General features: G+C 47.6%; 1 protein-coding gene across 5 annotated transcripts in view; it reads right to left on the bottom strand.

Annotated features, from left to right (window-relative positions):
- Nucleotides 1–14,080, bottom strand: part of DPYSL2 (dihydropyrimidinase like 2) — a 136,169-nt gene that overhangs the window by 25,113 nt on the left and 96,976 nt on the right. For all 5 annotated transcript variants that reach the window (XM_026007897.2, XM_026007898.2, XM_072719510.1 and 2 more), the window contains exons 4-7: nt 7,460–7,624; nt 4,752–4,813; nt 4,163–4,243; nt 3,579–3,647 (exon numbers count right to left, since the gene is read on the bottom strand). In XM_026007897.2, the coding sequence (XP_025863682.1) occupies nt 3,579–3,647; nt 4,163–4,243; nt 4,752–4,813; nt 7,460–7,624 (377 nt within the window). The remainder of the gene's footprint in view (nt 1–3,578; nt 3,648–4,162; nt 4,244–4,751; nt 4,814–7,459; nt 7,625–14,080) is intronic.

Genomic DNA, 14,080 nt, shown 5'->3' with positions numbered 1-14,080 from the left:
AATTAGAAGTAAATGGAGCGAATGTGCCAGTTCTATGGTGGGGGTGGAGGGCTGCCCCCGGCAGGACTGGCTTCCCAGGGCCCTCTCTGGATTCGCTCATCAGTCATAAGGCGAGTTCTGAGCCCTCCTCTGTCCCAGTGCACAACTGGGTGAGGGCACAGGCCTAACTACAAGGTTACCTCCTGGAAAGACAGGGTCCCTAATCCTCAATTCTCTGCATTCCACCCAGAACCATAGAAGGATCCACATTTATCCTTCGGTGTGTACCTGCCCATGCCCCTTACACACAGTGAAGATTTAACTAAGACCAACTTAAAATATTATGAAAATAATATTACAGCTTAAAAATTAAAACATTTGACTCATTACAGAGCTATCAAGGATTTGGGGTGTATCACCTAGCCCTGCTGATTTTTAAGATCAGACACCACCAAAATCCAGAGAGGAAAGCCACTTGTCCAGGAACATGCAACAGTGTTGGTAGAGTAGTGTCTGGCTACTAGTGTCAGAACACACAACACTGTCAGTACAAACAACAGGGTGCCTGGCTGGCTCAGTCAGTTAAGCGACTGCCTTCAGCTCAAGTCATGATCTCAGGGTCCTGGGATCAAGCCCCACATTGGGCTCCCTGCTCAGCAAGAAGCCTGCTTCTCCCTCTCCCCATGCTAGTTCTCTCACTGGCTCGCTCACTCTCAAATAAATAATATCTTTTTTAAAAAAAAAGAATTCCAATACACAATAGTGCCTGTACACACACAGTGTTTATACACAACAGACCCTCTATGGCCCAGCCCCCTAACTGTATGCATACCCTAGTTACAGCTCCCATTTGGCCCAGTTGGAAAGTTCCCTTCTCTGAGAAAGATTCTTCATGGCCATCACCCTCACCCAAAACACCGACTTTCTTCCAGAATGCCAGTCTTTTAGCCCAGAGCCCCTGTCGCTTTCTACCCTCCCTAGTTACTTTCCACCGGTCTCTTCCTCTCCAACTCATCCTCAATCCCTTCCTCATTCATCTGGCTGTCCCAACTGGGCCCAATCATCCATGTGCAGGGCACCATTGATGGGCAAGCTCAGGGGAAGCACCAAATATGGGGGCTGACGGAGAGCAGGTGCCTCTGAAGCAGTTAAGAAGCAGCTGACCCCAGAAAGCACCTAAAACAGCCTTTTGTGAGACAAGAGGACCCTCCCCAAAAGCCAAAAACTCCTCAAACTGGGGCACCCCAGGTCTGCTGGCCCCAAAACAAGGTCTCATAATCCACCTCTGGGGACTCTGAACTTCTCCACGCAACCACGGCTATGAGAGAAATCTCCTGGGTCGAACCGCGGAAGAATGGGTTTGCCTTCTGTCGAACTCTCCTCCGATAGCTTTTGCCTGTTCTGTAAACGCAGGGCTCGCACTGTTTTCCAGTCCGCAGGGATCCACGGATGGAGAACAGACAGAAGGAGAGAGGAAAGCAAAGCCCCAGGGAGGCTCCTATAGGTTCAACAAGAGCATGGCTCTCAGAGGTAGCCTCGTGTAATAAGGTAACACACAGTACAAACAACTGGATGAGGGTGAGAGCAAACTTTCTAAGTCTGGCCCTGGGTGTCATCACCTGCTTACAGGGGCCCATCGGGTATATGGGGAGCTGAGGTTCCCGCGGGCGTGTGTGTGCATGCACGCAGGTGTACACATGTCATGCGTGCAAACGTGCAAGTGTGAGCCTTATAATGTATGTATGTACGAGACTTCACATGTGTACACGTAAATACTAGTGTGTGCATGCATAGGTGTATACATGTGCATGCATGCAAACGTACAAGTGTAAGCCTTACAATCTACATGTGTATGGGATTGCACATGTGTACACATAAATACTAGTGTGCATGCGTAGGAGTACACATGTGCATGCATGCAAACGTGCATGTGAGCATTACAATGTACACGTGTACAGGACTGCACATGTGTGCATGTATACACTCGGTGTGCATGTGTGAGCATTACAATGTATGTGTATATGAGACTGCTGTATGTGCATGTATACACTCGTGTATGCACATGCAGGTGTGCATGTGTGCAAGTGTGAGCATTACAATGTACACATGTATGGGACTGCACATGTGTACATGTATTCACTCATGACAGCAGGCAGCTATGACACAAGGGCCGATAGATGCCACCTTCAACCTCCCTCACCTGTGCGCTGGCTCCGGCTCATCCCTGTGGCTTTCTAGTGTGCGTGGGCAGCTTGGATGGTGTGAAAGGAACTACAGCCCAAGGCCTGGATAGGGACCAGACAGCACTGAAAATGTCACAGCTTCTGTCCTTCAACTGACAACAGGAAAGTGTCTTCAGAGCCACAGATGGTACCTTCGGTACCCTGGTGTGTATGTGTCTGTGTGTGTCTGTGTATGTGCACGTGCAGCTAGGACAGGACAAGGAAGTGCAAACCCTCAGTATGTGCAGGAAATTCCAAGTCCCTCCTGCTTCTTTTTCTGCCCTTTTTCTGACATTCTTTCTCCTTTTCCAGCCTCATTTCTCCCCTGGAGTCAGAGGGAAAAGGCTGTGGATACCATGCCCTCCACCCCAACCTGGACAATCTATTTTCTTCTTAGGGGGAGCTGATGCTCCCTGTATCGTGGCTCCCAGAGTGAACACTTCCCAGAGCTGGGGGGAACCTCCCCATTTTAAAATTCTGTGCTTTGGGGGCATGGGTCCCATTCATACTCTTCTCAAGCATCTCCCTCTACTTGTTTCCAGAAGGAAAAATCCTGTTAATCCAGTTCCTTGAGGATTTTATCTACCCTTCTCTGCCTGTCACTTCTCTCCTGTAAGAAGAAAAGTCTGTTTTTTCCATGAGATCCTCGGCATTCTATTTGCTCAGAGCAGCCAGGTCGTCAAAAGTCTGACCTTGAGCCTGTCATCAATGAGCCAATTTCCGAGAAGGTCACAAATTCTAATTTAGAAGAGCAGATTCTCCACCATCTAAGATGTGAGCACCTCCCTTCTGTCTTACAAGACTCAACATCCACGACCGTGACCCTCAACTTGTGCTCCGGATCTCAATTTCAAACCCTTCAAACCCTTCAGGTTTGAAAGATTGTCTGCTACTCTCTGCTGAAACCTGGCGCAGACTTTCCATGGAAAAACCTACAATTCCCCTTAAGCTTTTTAGCAGTGTAGAAGAGCTTTTAGATCCCCGTGACGATGTCTTGGTGGTGGTGAGATTTTGGAGGGCCCACATTGTGAACCATGAAACCCAAATTGCAGGATTGCAGGATGCTAATAAAAAGCTGTTCATATCCACTCAAGGAAGGGCTTAAAGAATCAGACACACACCACACACACACACACACACACACACACACACACACACAAAGAATCAGACACAGAGGAGAATCTCCAGGCTCGGACTAGTATTTCACTTTGCCTACAGCGAGACCCATGCATGTACGCATGTAACCTGTGACTTCTCAGAGGGCCCAAACTCAGATCCTGAGAAGCCCCAATCTCGACAGGCAAGAAGTGGGTTCTCTGTGGCTCTGGAAGCACCCCAGGGACACCGAGTCACACATTCCATTCAACAGATGTTCACCTCCTCAGGCCGGCTCAGCACATGACCCTCGGGTCCCGTGATGCCCAGATCCAGGATCCTCTGCTGTTCCTGCAAGGTTAAAGAAAACGAGGCCGTCAGGGAGAGCTGGACTTCAGATGGCTCTGACTGCTAGAGATCTTTGATCCAAAAAGTTACTCGGACAAGACATAAAGACAGTCCTGCTGACCCCTCACAGCCCTCATCCCAGGACCTCGTGAAGAGAAGGAATCGCTACCCTGTCCCCAGTCCTGCCTGAGCTTTCCCAAGTGTGTTCAGCTCTTCCCCTGGGATGCTGAAAGCCCACATGTGCCCCCCACCCCCGAGGCAGCTGCATGACCACAGAGGGAAATGACTTCTCTGTGGAAAGGGAACAGTCTGTGTGTCCCACAGGACACAGGGAGGCAGGCACGCTCATCACCAACACCCACGCTGCCGGTAAGACTGCTAGCACTGTGCCCCCAGATGGTGGCCCTGGGTCACCCTGCTTTTCCCCCTCACAGCTGAGCTACAGAATGCCTTCCCTTTCTCGAGCCCGCCTCTCACCCCGCAGGTCATGAAGAAAACACAAGAGGAAAGCCCCGTACCTCTGCAATGATGTCACCATTTTCTGCGTGGACTTGGGCAATCGCACCGATATCCCGGATCACACTCAATACTTCATAGATCTGAGAGGGCAGAGAGGAGACGGGGTGTCCATCTTCCTGTACACAAGCACAGCCACTTCCCTGCCGGCCACTGGGGTCAGAAATGCACCCTTGGCTGCTACTACTACAGCTATCTCCTTCGACATGACCCAAGGTCAAGGCTACTGGCCACGCTTGGCAGAGCAGGAGCACTCAATAACCAAGAGAGGCAGCATAACCTAAAGGACATGGAGTAGGGGAGGCTCATGGAGGACAACTGGCCCTGCACCAGGCTTGTTGAGGTGGCTCTGAGCCAAAGAGGCAGCTCAGAGGCTGACTCCAGAGCCTGGGAGAACACCAGTCCTGGAGGGCTAGGGCACTGGGATCACACCCTCCCTAAAGGTTAAAGTCACCCAGGGGCCTCATCCATTAACCATTTCCCACGGAGCTAAGGGACATACATACACCGGAGGCAGCTTCCCAGACAAGAGTATTGGTCCCAATGTACCAAATGCCAAGGCGCCTGCTCAGGAAAGCCACCTTTTCTTACCTGGGAATCCGTTAGCTGGAAGCGATCTTTGAAAGCCATGTACACAAGGAAGGAATTTACTCCTAGCAGAGAGACAAAATAGAGAGGCAGAGACCTGGCTTTAATAAACAAACCAAATAAACTGGAAAAAGAATACAAAAAGTATAATACCACGCATATATATATATATATATACACACACACACACATATATATGCCATGTATATAGTGGGCGGGGGGGGGGGTGGAGCAGGAGAGAGACACAGAGAGGTGGAGACAGAAATAAGGATAAAACAAATGGGGTGGAATATTAACAATTAGTAAAAAAAAATCTGGAAATAGGGACACCCAGGTGGCTCAGCTGTTGAGCGTCTGCCTTTGGCTCAGGGCGCGATCCTGGAGTCCCGGGATCAAGTCCTGCGTCAGGCTTCCTGTGTGGAGCCTGCTTTTCCCTCTATGTCTCTGCCTCTCTCTCTCTCTCTGTGTCTCTCATGAATAAATAAAATTTTTTTTAAAAATCTGGGAATAGGGTGCAGAAGTTCTTAATATCTTGACAGCTTGTCTCTTAAGTTTATAACTATATTGAAATTCAGAGTTTCCCGTGTTGTACACCCATTCAAATACACAGCCAGCAGTATTCACAGCAGCCAAAGGGCAGAAGTGTCCACTGACAGATGAATGGAGACACGAAATGTCATACAGCCATACAACAGAATATTATTCAGCCTTAAGCAGGAAGGAAATCCTGTCACATGGATGAACCCTGAGGACATTATGCTAATGTCACTAGAGGACAGATAAGGAGGATTCCATTAATAGGTCAAACTCAGAGAGACAAAAAGTAGAACGGGGGGGGGGGTTGCCAGGGGCTGGGGGAGGGGGATTGGGGGGTTCATGTTTAACGGGTGTGGAGTTTCAGTTTGGAAAGATTCAAAGTTCTAGGGATGGCTGGTGTGATGGCTGCACAACAATGTGAATGTACTGGACATTTAAAAATGACTACGATGGTAAATTTTATGCTGTGCTGTATTTCACCAGAATTTAAAAAACTAAAAAGTAAAAACAAAAGTTGCCCTCGACTGTTGGGACTTTAAGAAGAATGTGAATTAGAAGATTCTGTGGATGCAGATCTATAATAAATGTCTTTTCTTTGGTAAACAGACTGCGCTTGAAGCTGACTTTTAAGAAACATTTTTAAGTAAGACAGGGTCCAACAAACTGATGTCGCAATTCTCCCCCTGGCATTTCAGAGTCCTCGTCACCCGAGACACCAGACCAAACATCCCTGCCCCACATCCATCACAATGGTAAACAACTGAGCGGACAATCTTCTAGTCCTGGAGCTTAATTCAAGCCACCTGGGGGTGCTGGATGCTGTCTGGGTTCAATGGCTCAGGACATCCCAGCCTTTCTCTTCTACCAGGCAACAGTTGCTATGGTAACTCTCCTAGCAGATTTGAAGTAGATTCATTTTAAATATGGAAAGTTAAACCCCCTCAAGCCTCGGTATTCTCTCAAAAGTAAGAAAGGTCAAGGGTAACCTATTTTCTTTTAGGTGGGATCTTCATACCAGGAGGAATCTCAGGATATTCTAGTCCAATACCCTCATGTGAGAGATGTTTTTTTAATTGAGACTCATAAAACTTAAGACTCCAGACTTTCATTTGGGGCATTTTCTGCTGTATCTATGGATATCTACCTACCGTACTCGGGCCTAGAGATTTCCCTCCTGCTATTGAATCACAGCTCATGGTACTTCTGAGCTTAGAAATCTCAGAACATGAAAGCAACAGGTGCTTCCCTGACAGTTAAGATCCAGGGAGATCAACATCTCACCCCAGGAGTCTAGTCTATAGCCAACCTCAAGAAGACCCCAGAAGATGACAGAACTTGGCAATACCACCTCAACTCCCAAGGATCCTGTGGACAAAGGGGTCCCAGAGGCACCTTGAGGTCATCTAGATTCCCCTAGACTCCCCGGGAATCTTCCAGGACGCAACCTCTGGAATCCTATTTCCTAAAATAGTCCTATAGAATAAGAAAGACCCAGGGCACCTGGGTGGCTCAGTTGATTAAGTATCTGACTCTCAGTTTCAGCTCAGGTCATGAGATTGAGCCTTGCTTTAGGCTTTAAGCTCAGTGGGCAGTCTGCTTAAAATTCTCTCTCTCTCTCTCTCTCTCTCTTCCTTGGCTCCTATCTACCCCTCTACCTCCCTCTCTCCCTCTAAAATAAATAACTCTTAAAAAAAAAAAAAAAAAGGAAGAATAAAAGAAATAAAAAGGGATCTTTCATGTTGTCCCAGAGCCTCCTCATCCCCAAATCTATCCTGGTTCTTATGGGGTTGTAAAAAGAACTTGCCCAAGTCCCCCACTCAGTGTTCCAGGCACCTACCTCCCCATGATCACCTAGAATCATCACTAGGATAGGCATTCTCACCCTCAAGTCTCCAACCTAGCTGGGTGCAGATCCCTCAAACCAGTAAGCTGTGAGTAGTTATTACTTAAGAACTGGTCCCCGTGGTATAGCTCAGGTTCACATGTCAATGAAAGCTTCTGTTGCTGCCCCGGGTTTGGTCACCTCCAATGGGCACCAGCTACAGCTCAACCCTCTCTCCTAGCAGGCACGGAGGTAAGGCATGGAAGGGATCTGCAAGTGCTATTCACAGACCTGCACCAGCTCATGCACCGAAATGGAAATATCCCCAGAGCTGTTGGTCAGCACAACCTACCGTGGTCCTTCACCAGGGCCTCCATCTCCTCTTGGATGCCCTTATGCCATTCAGTGATGTCCACGTGCAGAGAATAGTCACAGCAGGACTTGCTGTCAGCCCATTCCCTCCACTGGTCGAAGGCTGCCAGCAGGCTTGTCCCGGGCTCGGGCACGACATGGTCAACTAGAAAAGAAGAGACACTGGCAGTTATCAACAAGTCTCAAGGGCCATGGGTCACAGCTATTTTCCCATTTCAACCTTGAGCAAGACTTCTTAGGTTCAAAATCGAGATGGTGATCTCTATAACCTGCTTCTAAGAATCCACTTAAACCAGCTGACTCCCCAAGAGGGAGAAAGCAGAAAGCAGAAACTTGGCATGGCCTGATTACTCCAGCGAAACCATGCATGAACTGCCCGGATCTGATCGCCCAGCTCAAAAGCCCTGAAAGCTCGTACCTCGGGCACATTTCCTGGACAATGAGTCCTTATGGACAATGGCAGTGTCGAATGGCCGGCCGGAGCTGCCAACCCTTTCTGTGTGTTGAGAGCTGCCAGCGAGACGCCCCTCACCAGACGGCAAGGAACTTGAAGATGCTGGACCACAGCCATGCAGACTGGGGCTCTGAAAGGTTCTAGGCATATCCAATCTCTCCTCACCGCTCATATTTCTGCCGCATAATACCACTTTGTCATTTAAGGGAGATCTTTCGTCTTAAGAGTTCAAAGTGTCTTTTAAAACAGTGGTTATTGTTATATAGTTATTGAGTTAGCCTGAGATGGAGAGCAGGGGACTTTGGACTCCGGCTGACCTGAGTTGGTCTCCTGGCTCCACCACCTACCAGCAACATGCTCTTGGGTATGCTGCTTAATCTCCACTACCCTAAATTTCTCCAGTGGTTTAAAATGGGAATATTAGCTGCTACACACATTTCTTATGAGGATTAAATGAAACAGCAGATCTACTGATCTTTTGTCATTCCCCTATTTAAATCTTTCAACAGTTTCCCCTTGCTCTTAAGATAAAGAATCAAGTCTCAAGAAGATTCGGCCCAGCTTGGTCCTTGTCTACCTCTACATCACTCTGGATTACCTCCACCTTGCACTCTGCCCTCCAACCACATTAACTTCCAGTTCCTGCTCCCTTCTGCCACAGGGCCTTTGCAGACGTACTGTATCTCTAAGTCTCAGAGAGCTCTTGCCCAGTAACCCTGATGATGAGAGGTGTACCAGAACAATTACCCCCAATCTTCTGCACAGAGACACTAAAATATGAAATGACTTGTCCGAGGTCAAACCAAACTTAGGCAGGCAGGGACGCCTGGGTGGCTCAGTGGTTGAGCATCTGCCTCTGGCTCAGGGTGTGATTCCAGGTCCCGGGATCAAGTCCCACATCAAGCTCCTTGCGTGGAGCCTGCTTCTCCCTCTGCCTGTGTCTCTGCCCGCCCCCCCCCCCCCCCCCCCCGCACCGTGTGTCTCTCGTGAATAAATAAAATCTTAAAAAAAAAGAAAAAAACTTAGGCAAACAAAGATAAAACCCAGGACTCTAGACACCTAAAGCAATGAATCATTCTTCTAAATAAAACATTAGGTTTTCTAGACTGGGGTAAGCAATTCTCGGCTAAGAAAATGCCAGCCCCGGCAATGCTAGTGAGCTCGAATTTCTGAAATGGATCAAATCTTGCAGATGCTGCTGAACTATAATAACTGAGCTTGGGGGGAATCCCTGGATGGCTTAGCAGTTGGGCATCTGCCTTTAGCCCAGGGTGTGATCCTGGAGACCCGGGATCGAGTCCCACATCGGGCTCCCTGCATGGGAGCTTGCTTCTCTCTCTGCCTCTCTCTCTCTGGGTCTCTCATGAATAAATAAATAAAATATTAAAAAAAAAATAACTGATCTTGGTTTTATAGGTCTCAAAAATGTGGACAACGAAGCTGAATTTTCTTTCAACGAAATGTACTTTTAAAAATAAGCAGTAGTATATGTGATTAAATGGGTACACGCACAGCTGGTATTGTAACACACATCATATTATCTAATGAAAGCAATGAGGATGCGCACTTGTAATGCAAGTCGGTTCCATCTGTAAAATACTGACACAGAAACCTTGACAAAACAATTCTAATTTTCTTGTGTCCCCCCACACCAGAAGAAGAAGGGAGGCAGGTGGGGATGAGGAGAAGAAAATATGATTTTGTGGCAATCATAATTTCGACAGACCCTCCCTGGTCACACTCCTGACTTCATCCCTCATCCTGCCACACCAGCCTGCATATAAGCAGCCAGATGATCCTCTTAAATCTTTACCCAGATCCCATCACTCTGCTGATTAATCCTCTGATAGGTGTCCACTACCCTTAGGGTCAAATTCAAATCCTCTCCCTTGGGGCACCTGGGTGGCTCAGTGATTGAACATCTACCTTCAGCTCAGAGCGTGATCCTGGGGTCCTGGGATCAAGTCCCACACTGGGCTTCCAAAGGGAGCCTGCTTCTCCCTTGCCCTATGTCTCTCATGAATAAATAAATAAAATCTAAAAAAAATAATAGTAACCAAAAAAACAAATCCCCTCCCTGTTCCTACAGACCCAGTCTCATCTCACCAATGTACTCTCAGCCCCTAACCCTGCTCACCACCATCAGCCTCCAGCTGTTTTCACTCAGGGACCTGCCTGACTCCTCCCCACCTCTGGGCCTTTGTACCAGCAGTTCCCTCTCTGGAAACCCATTCCTCTGGCTCTTTACATGGGCATCTCTGCCTCCTTGGATATATGCCACCATCCCAGAATCACATCCCCATCTGCGGTAATTTCTGCACCCGCTCCCCTCATTTGCTATCTGACTCCCCCACTAGATGTGAACTCCCTCAGCGCAGGGATTGAGGGCCTGCAAGAGAGGAAGTGCTCAATAAATGTTTTCGATAAATAAGTCAATGCTCCCTTCCAGCTCACATTCCTCCCTTCAAGATCAGGTCAAGCACAGAAGGAGGTGCTCTCCTGGGAACATGACCAGATTTTTCTGCTCAACCTCAAGTATATGTGAGGTCGTCTGGTGCTAAGCTATTCAAACTTAAGTGTGTTTAAAAATTCTCTTGAGAGCTTACTAAAACACAGGTTCCTGGACATCATCCCCAGAATTTCAGATTCTGTAGGTCTGGGCTAGAACCTGAGAATTTGCATTTTCAATAATCTCTCTTGGAGCTGATATGTCTGCCTTAGACCACTCTGAACACCACTAACTGAGTGCATATCTCTTCCCATTTACTTCTCCTACCACCTGAATTCACGCTCATTCATGCCCATTTTACCAGGAGGGTCCCGTTTCACTACTCAACAGCATTCTCACTTGCGAAAAAACAACTGTAATACAGTCAGGAAAATGGCCTCCCTCCATTTTCAAAAACAGCTCTTAGCCTTACGAACTCTGGAAAACTCAGGGCACAGGCAAAGTTGAGGGCTCCAGGGAAATAAACATGTTTCCTCTAAGAACTAATGACACTCAGAAAAGTGTCCATGAAAAGCCTCCTCGTGTTTTCCCACAGTTCTCTTTCCATAGGAGCTGTCTCCTGGGAAGAGCCACTCCAGGGAACAGGGCAAAAAGTCATCCTCTCTTCCGGAGGAAAGAGAAATTCCCCCATTGAAGACACCAGCCTGCAAAGGATTTGTCCAGAACTCACAGGCCTTTAATCTGGTGATTTTCCTAAGCTACCTGCCCCTGCAAGAGCCTGGCTCTTGCCTTGTGGCTGACTTTTTCCCCTTGTTTAAGATGTGAGCAAAAGCTCATCAACCCAGCCTTCCAACCGGGCAGTAAAGTTAACGATCCAGGTGTTAAAAAGCTGGTTCTCGGGGCAGCTCTACCCTGCTGTATATACTCTTTGGGAACTCTATGCCTTCATGCATAAAACATAGGCACGAAACTACCCACCGTGCAGAGCTGCAGGAGGTTGAAGAAAGCATGTATGAAAGCACCTGGAAGAAAGAACGTCTGGCACACACTGAGTCTTCATTCCCCTGAGCTGAATGCTCAGAAACACACTGTGGTTCCAGTGGTAGACAAGCGAATCTGGTTTAGGAGGGAGCCAAGAACATGCCCTGGGATGGTGGCCTGAATTTAGGCGTTACAGGCAGTACGCAGAAGTACTTACTCCTAGAAGACACCAGCTCTTTCCAAAGGGCTACTATTACTTCTCTCGAAACTGTCAAAAGACCCCCAATTTTATAAAGAGTTTTACTGAGATGTAATTCATACCACACAATGCGCCCATTTAAACTGGTACAATTCAACGGCTTCTAGGCCAGTCGGAGAGTTGCGCAACCATCACCACAATCTAATTGTGGAACATCACCCAAAAAAAGAAAGCCATACCCATCTACAATCCTTCCCCATTCCTTCCTAAGCCTGCTGCTCCCAGCCCTAAGGCAACCACTAATTTGCTTTTTTTTGCCTCTAGAGATTTGCCCAGTCTGGACATTTCGTGTAAATGGAATCATACAGTATGTGGTCTTTTGTGTCTGGCTTCCTTCACTCAGCATCTTGTCTTCAAGGTTCATCCACATTGGAGCCCACAACCGCCCTCCAATTCCTCTTTATCGCCCTAAGCACTTTCAGTACCTTATTTTTATATTTATAGGATATTGGCAAGGTGCTGGACACACGATAAACAAGCTGCTGCTTGAAAATTCAAACAAAGAACTCCTCTGGAGTTTGCAGGATTTAAAAGACCATATTTTTTTTAACGTTTTACTTGGAAGTGTAACTGTAGATTCACACACAGTTATAAGAGGTCCTCAGACCCTCCACCCAGTGTCCCCCAGGGGTAACACTTGCTTCACTTTAACACTTCACAACCAGGATGTCCACATGGACATAACCCAAAACCCCAAGCAGTTAGTGTTTCTGATCAGCTCTCAAGGGACCCAACGTTACTGAAAACACATAGAGATGTCAGAAAAGTCATCATCATGGTCCCTGTTCGGGAATTGAAGTGGCTGAGCAGGACTCACATCTCAAAAGTCTGCCAGTTAGATAAGCAAGTGGAGCAGGAAAAAGAGGGGGATAGCTCTGCTGGGTTCCCCTTTGGCCCCAGTCTCTCTGAAGCCTCACACACAATTGCAGTTCTAGAAACTCCAATTAGTACACACACCACCCCACACTCCCAGTGGTATTTACTCTATCAGAATTGCCCATCTCCTGCCTCCCATTCCAGAATCATCACTGCCTCATTCTCTAGTCCCGTCACTTAGCTGTCCGTACGTCTGCCTCTCCCTTTCTTGTCCTAGATTAATCAGTGGGCTTGAATTAAAAGCAAACCATCAGGGAGATGACAACAGAAACCACTGCTGGCTCATCCATGAGGGCATCGAGCTGCCATCTACTCAGCAAAATGCCAGTGGCCTATTCAGCAGAGAATAGCTTTTGTTGGTAGAGAGATAAAAGCCCCTGTCCTGCCAGTTAGAATAACATTGTTTTGTTCTAGAAAAAAGCAGAAAAGGAAGAGAAAGCACCTGTCCTTAGGAACATAAGGGGTACCCAGAGGAGAGGTAGTAGAGGAAGGACCAGGGTCAGATGCCCTATGCCTGGTCAGTTCCACCTTTTCATCGTGAGGTTTTCTTCAAGATACTCATCTTCTCTGGCCTTCAGATTCCTCCACCGGAAAATGGAACTAACATTAGTACCTACTCACAGGGTTCCAGTGAGATGTAAAGGAGATGACAGGGGAACTTCCTAGAAGGATGCCTGCCTCAGAGCTGTGCTCAACAACACCAGCGGAATGACAGTTATTCTCCTTTGTAAGGAAAACTGCTACACATAAACCCCTTTGTGAAGTATCTCAGGTGCCTCTAAAGCACAAGCTTCTGGGGCAACCTACCTGCCTTGCACAAATATATCGCTTCTCTGGTAATACATAGAAGCAAGAGCTGGAACTGCCTCGAATGTTTGTGCCTGATTTTTCTCATCTACAAACCAGTGCCAATAACACATCTCATAGCACTTTTGCTAGTGCCCAGTAGGATGGTATTAGTAAACAACAAAGTGCTATTCCAATGAGCACATCCTCTTCCTTGTACCCCCTAAAGCATCAAGCAGGAGGACTGGTGCTTAATAAGCAGAGGAGAGACCAAACATCACACATGCCTCTGGCCCTAGGACTGGAAAGGCCGTGGCCAACCCTAGGACTGGAGCACCAAGGAACCTCTTTCTCCAAGAGGCCCAGCCATGGGGCTCCGGGATGAACACTCCAATCCAGGGATCCCTAGCTCTCTTGGAGCCTGCAGCTTTCCTGTCTGCCATGGTTGTTAAATCCCAGCCTTCCTGAATGCTGGCAAGGGGACCCACCACAGTGAACTACCTTTAACATAAGTCTAATTCACACATTTCAAAATGGGAGTAACAGTAAAAATAATCCTTATTGAATACTTCCTATGTCCGGTACAATTTCATGCATCCTTTGTGGATCATCTTGTTTAATCCTTACGTTGGGCCAGCATGGGCCCGTTTTCAAGTGGAGAAGCTGAGGGCAGTGGGGTTAAGTAACCTGCTCGTATTACTTAGCATGCAGAGATACATACAGAAGGTCTGCAACATTCATACCGCGTGTGCCTTGGCCAAGCAAGGCCCTTGGTAGAACTCTGGAAGGTGTGAAT

Source organism: Vulpes vulpes, chromosome 9 (genome assembly GCF_048418805.1).
Source record: "Vulpes vulpes isolate BD-2025 chromosome 9, VulVul3, whole genome shotgun sequence".
Classification (NCBI taxonomy): Eukaryota; Metazoa; Chordata; class Mammalia; order Carnivora; family Canidae; genus Vulpes; species Vulpes vulpes.
The sequence above is the reverse complement of the archived record's forward strand: the minus strand, read 5'-3'. Positions and strand labels throughout refer to the sequence as shown.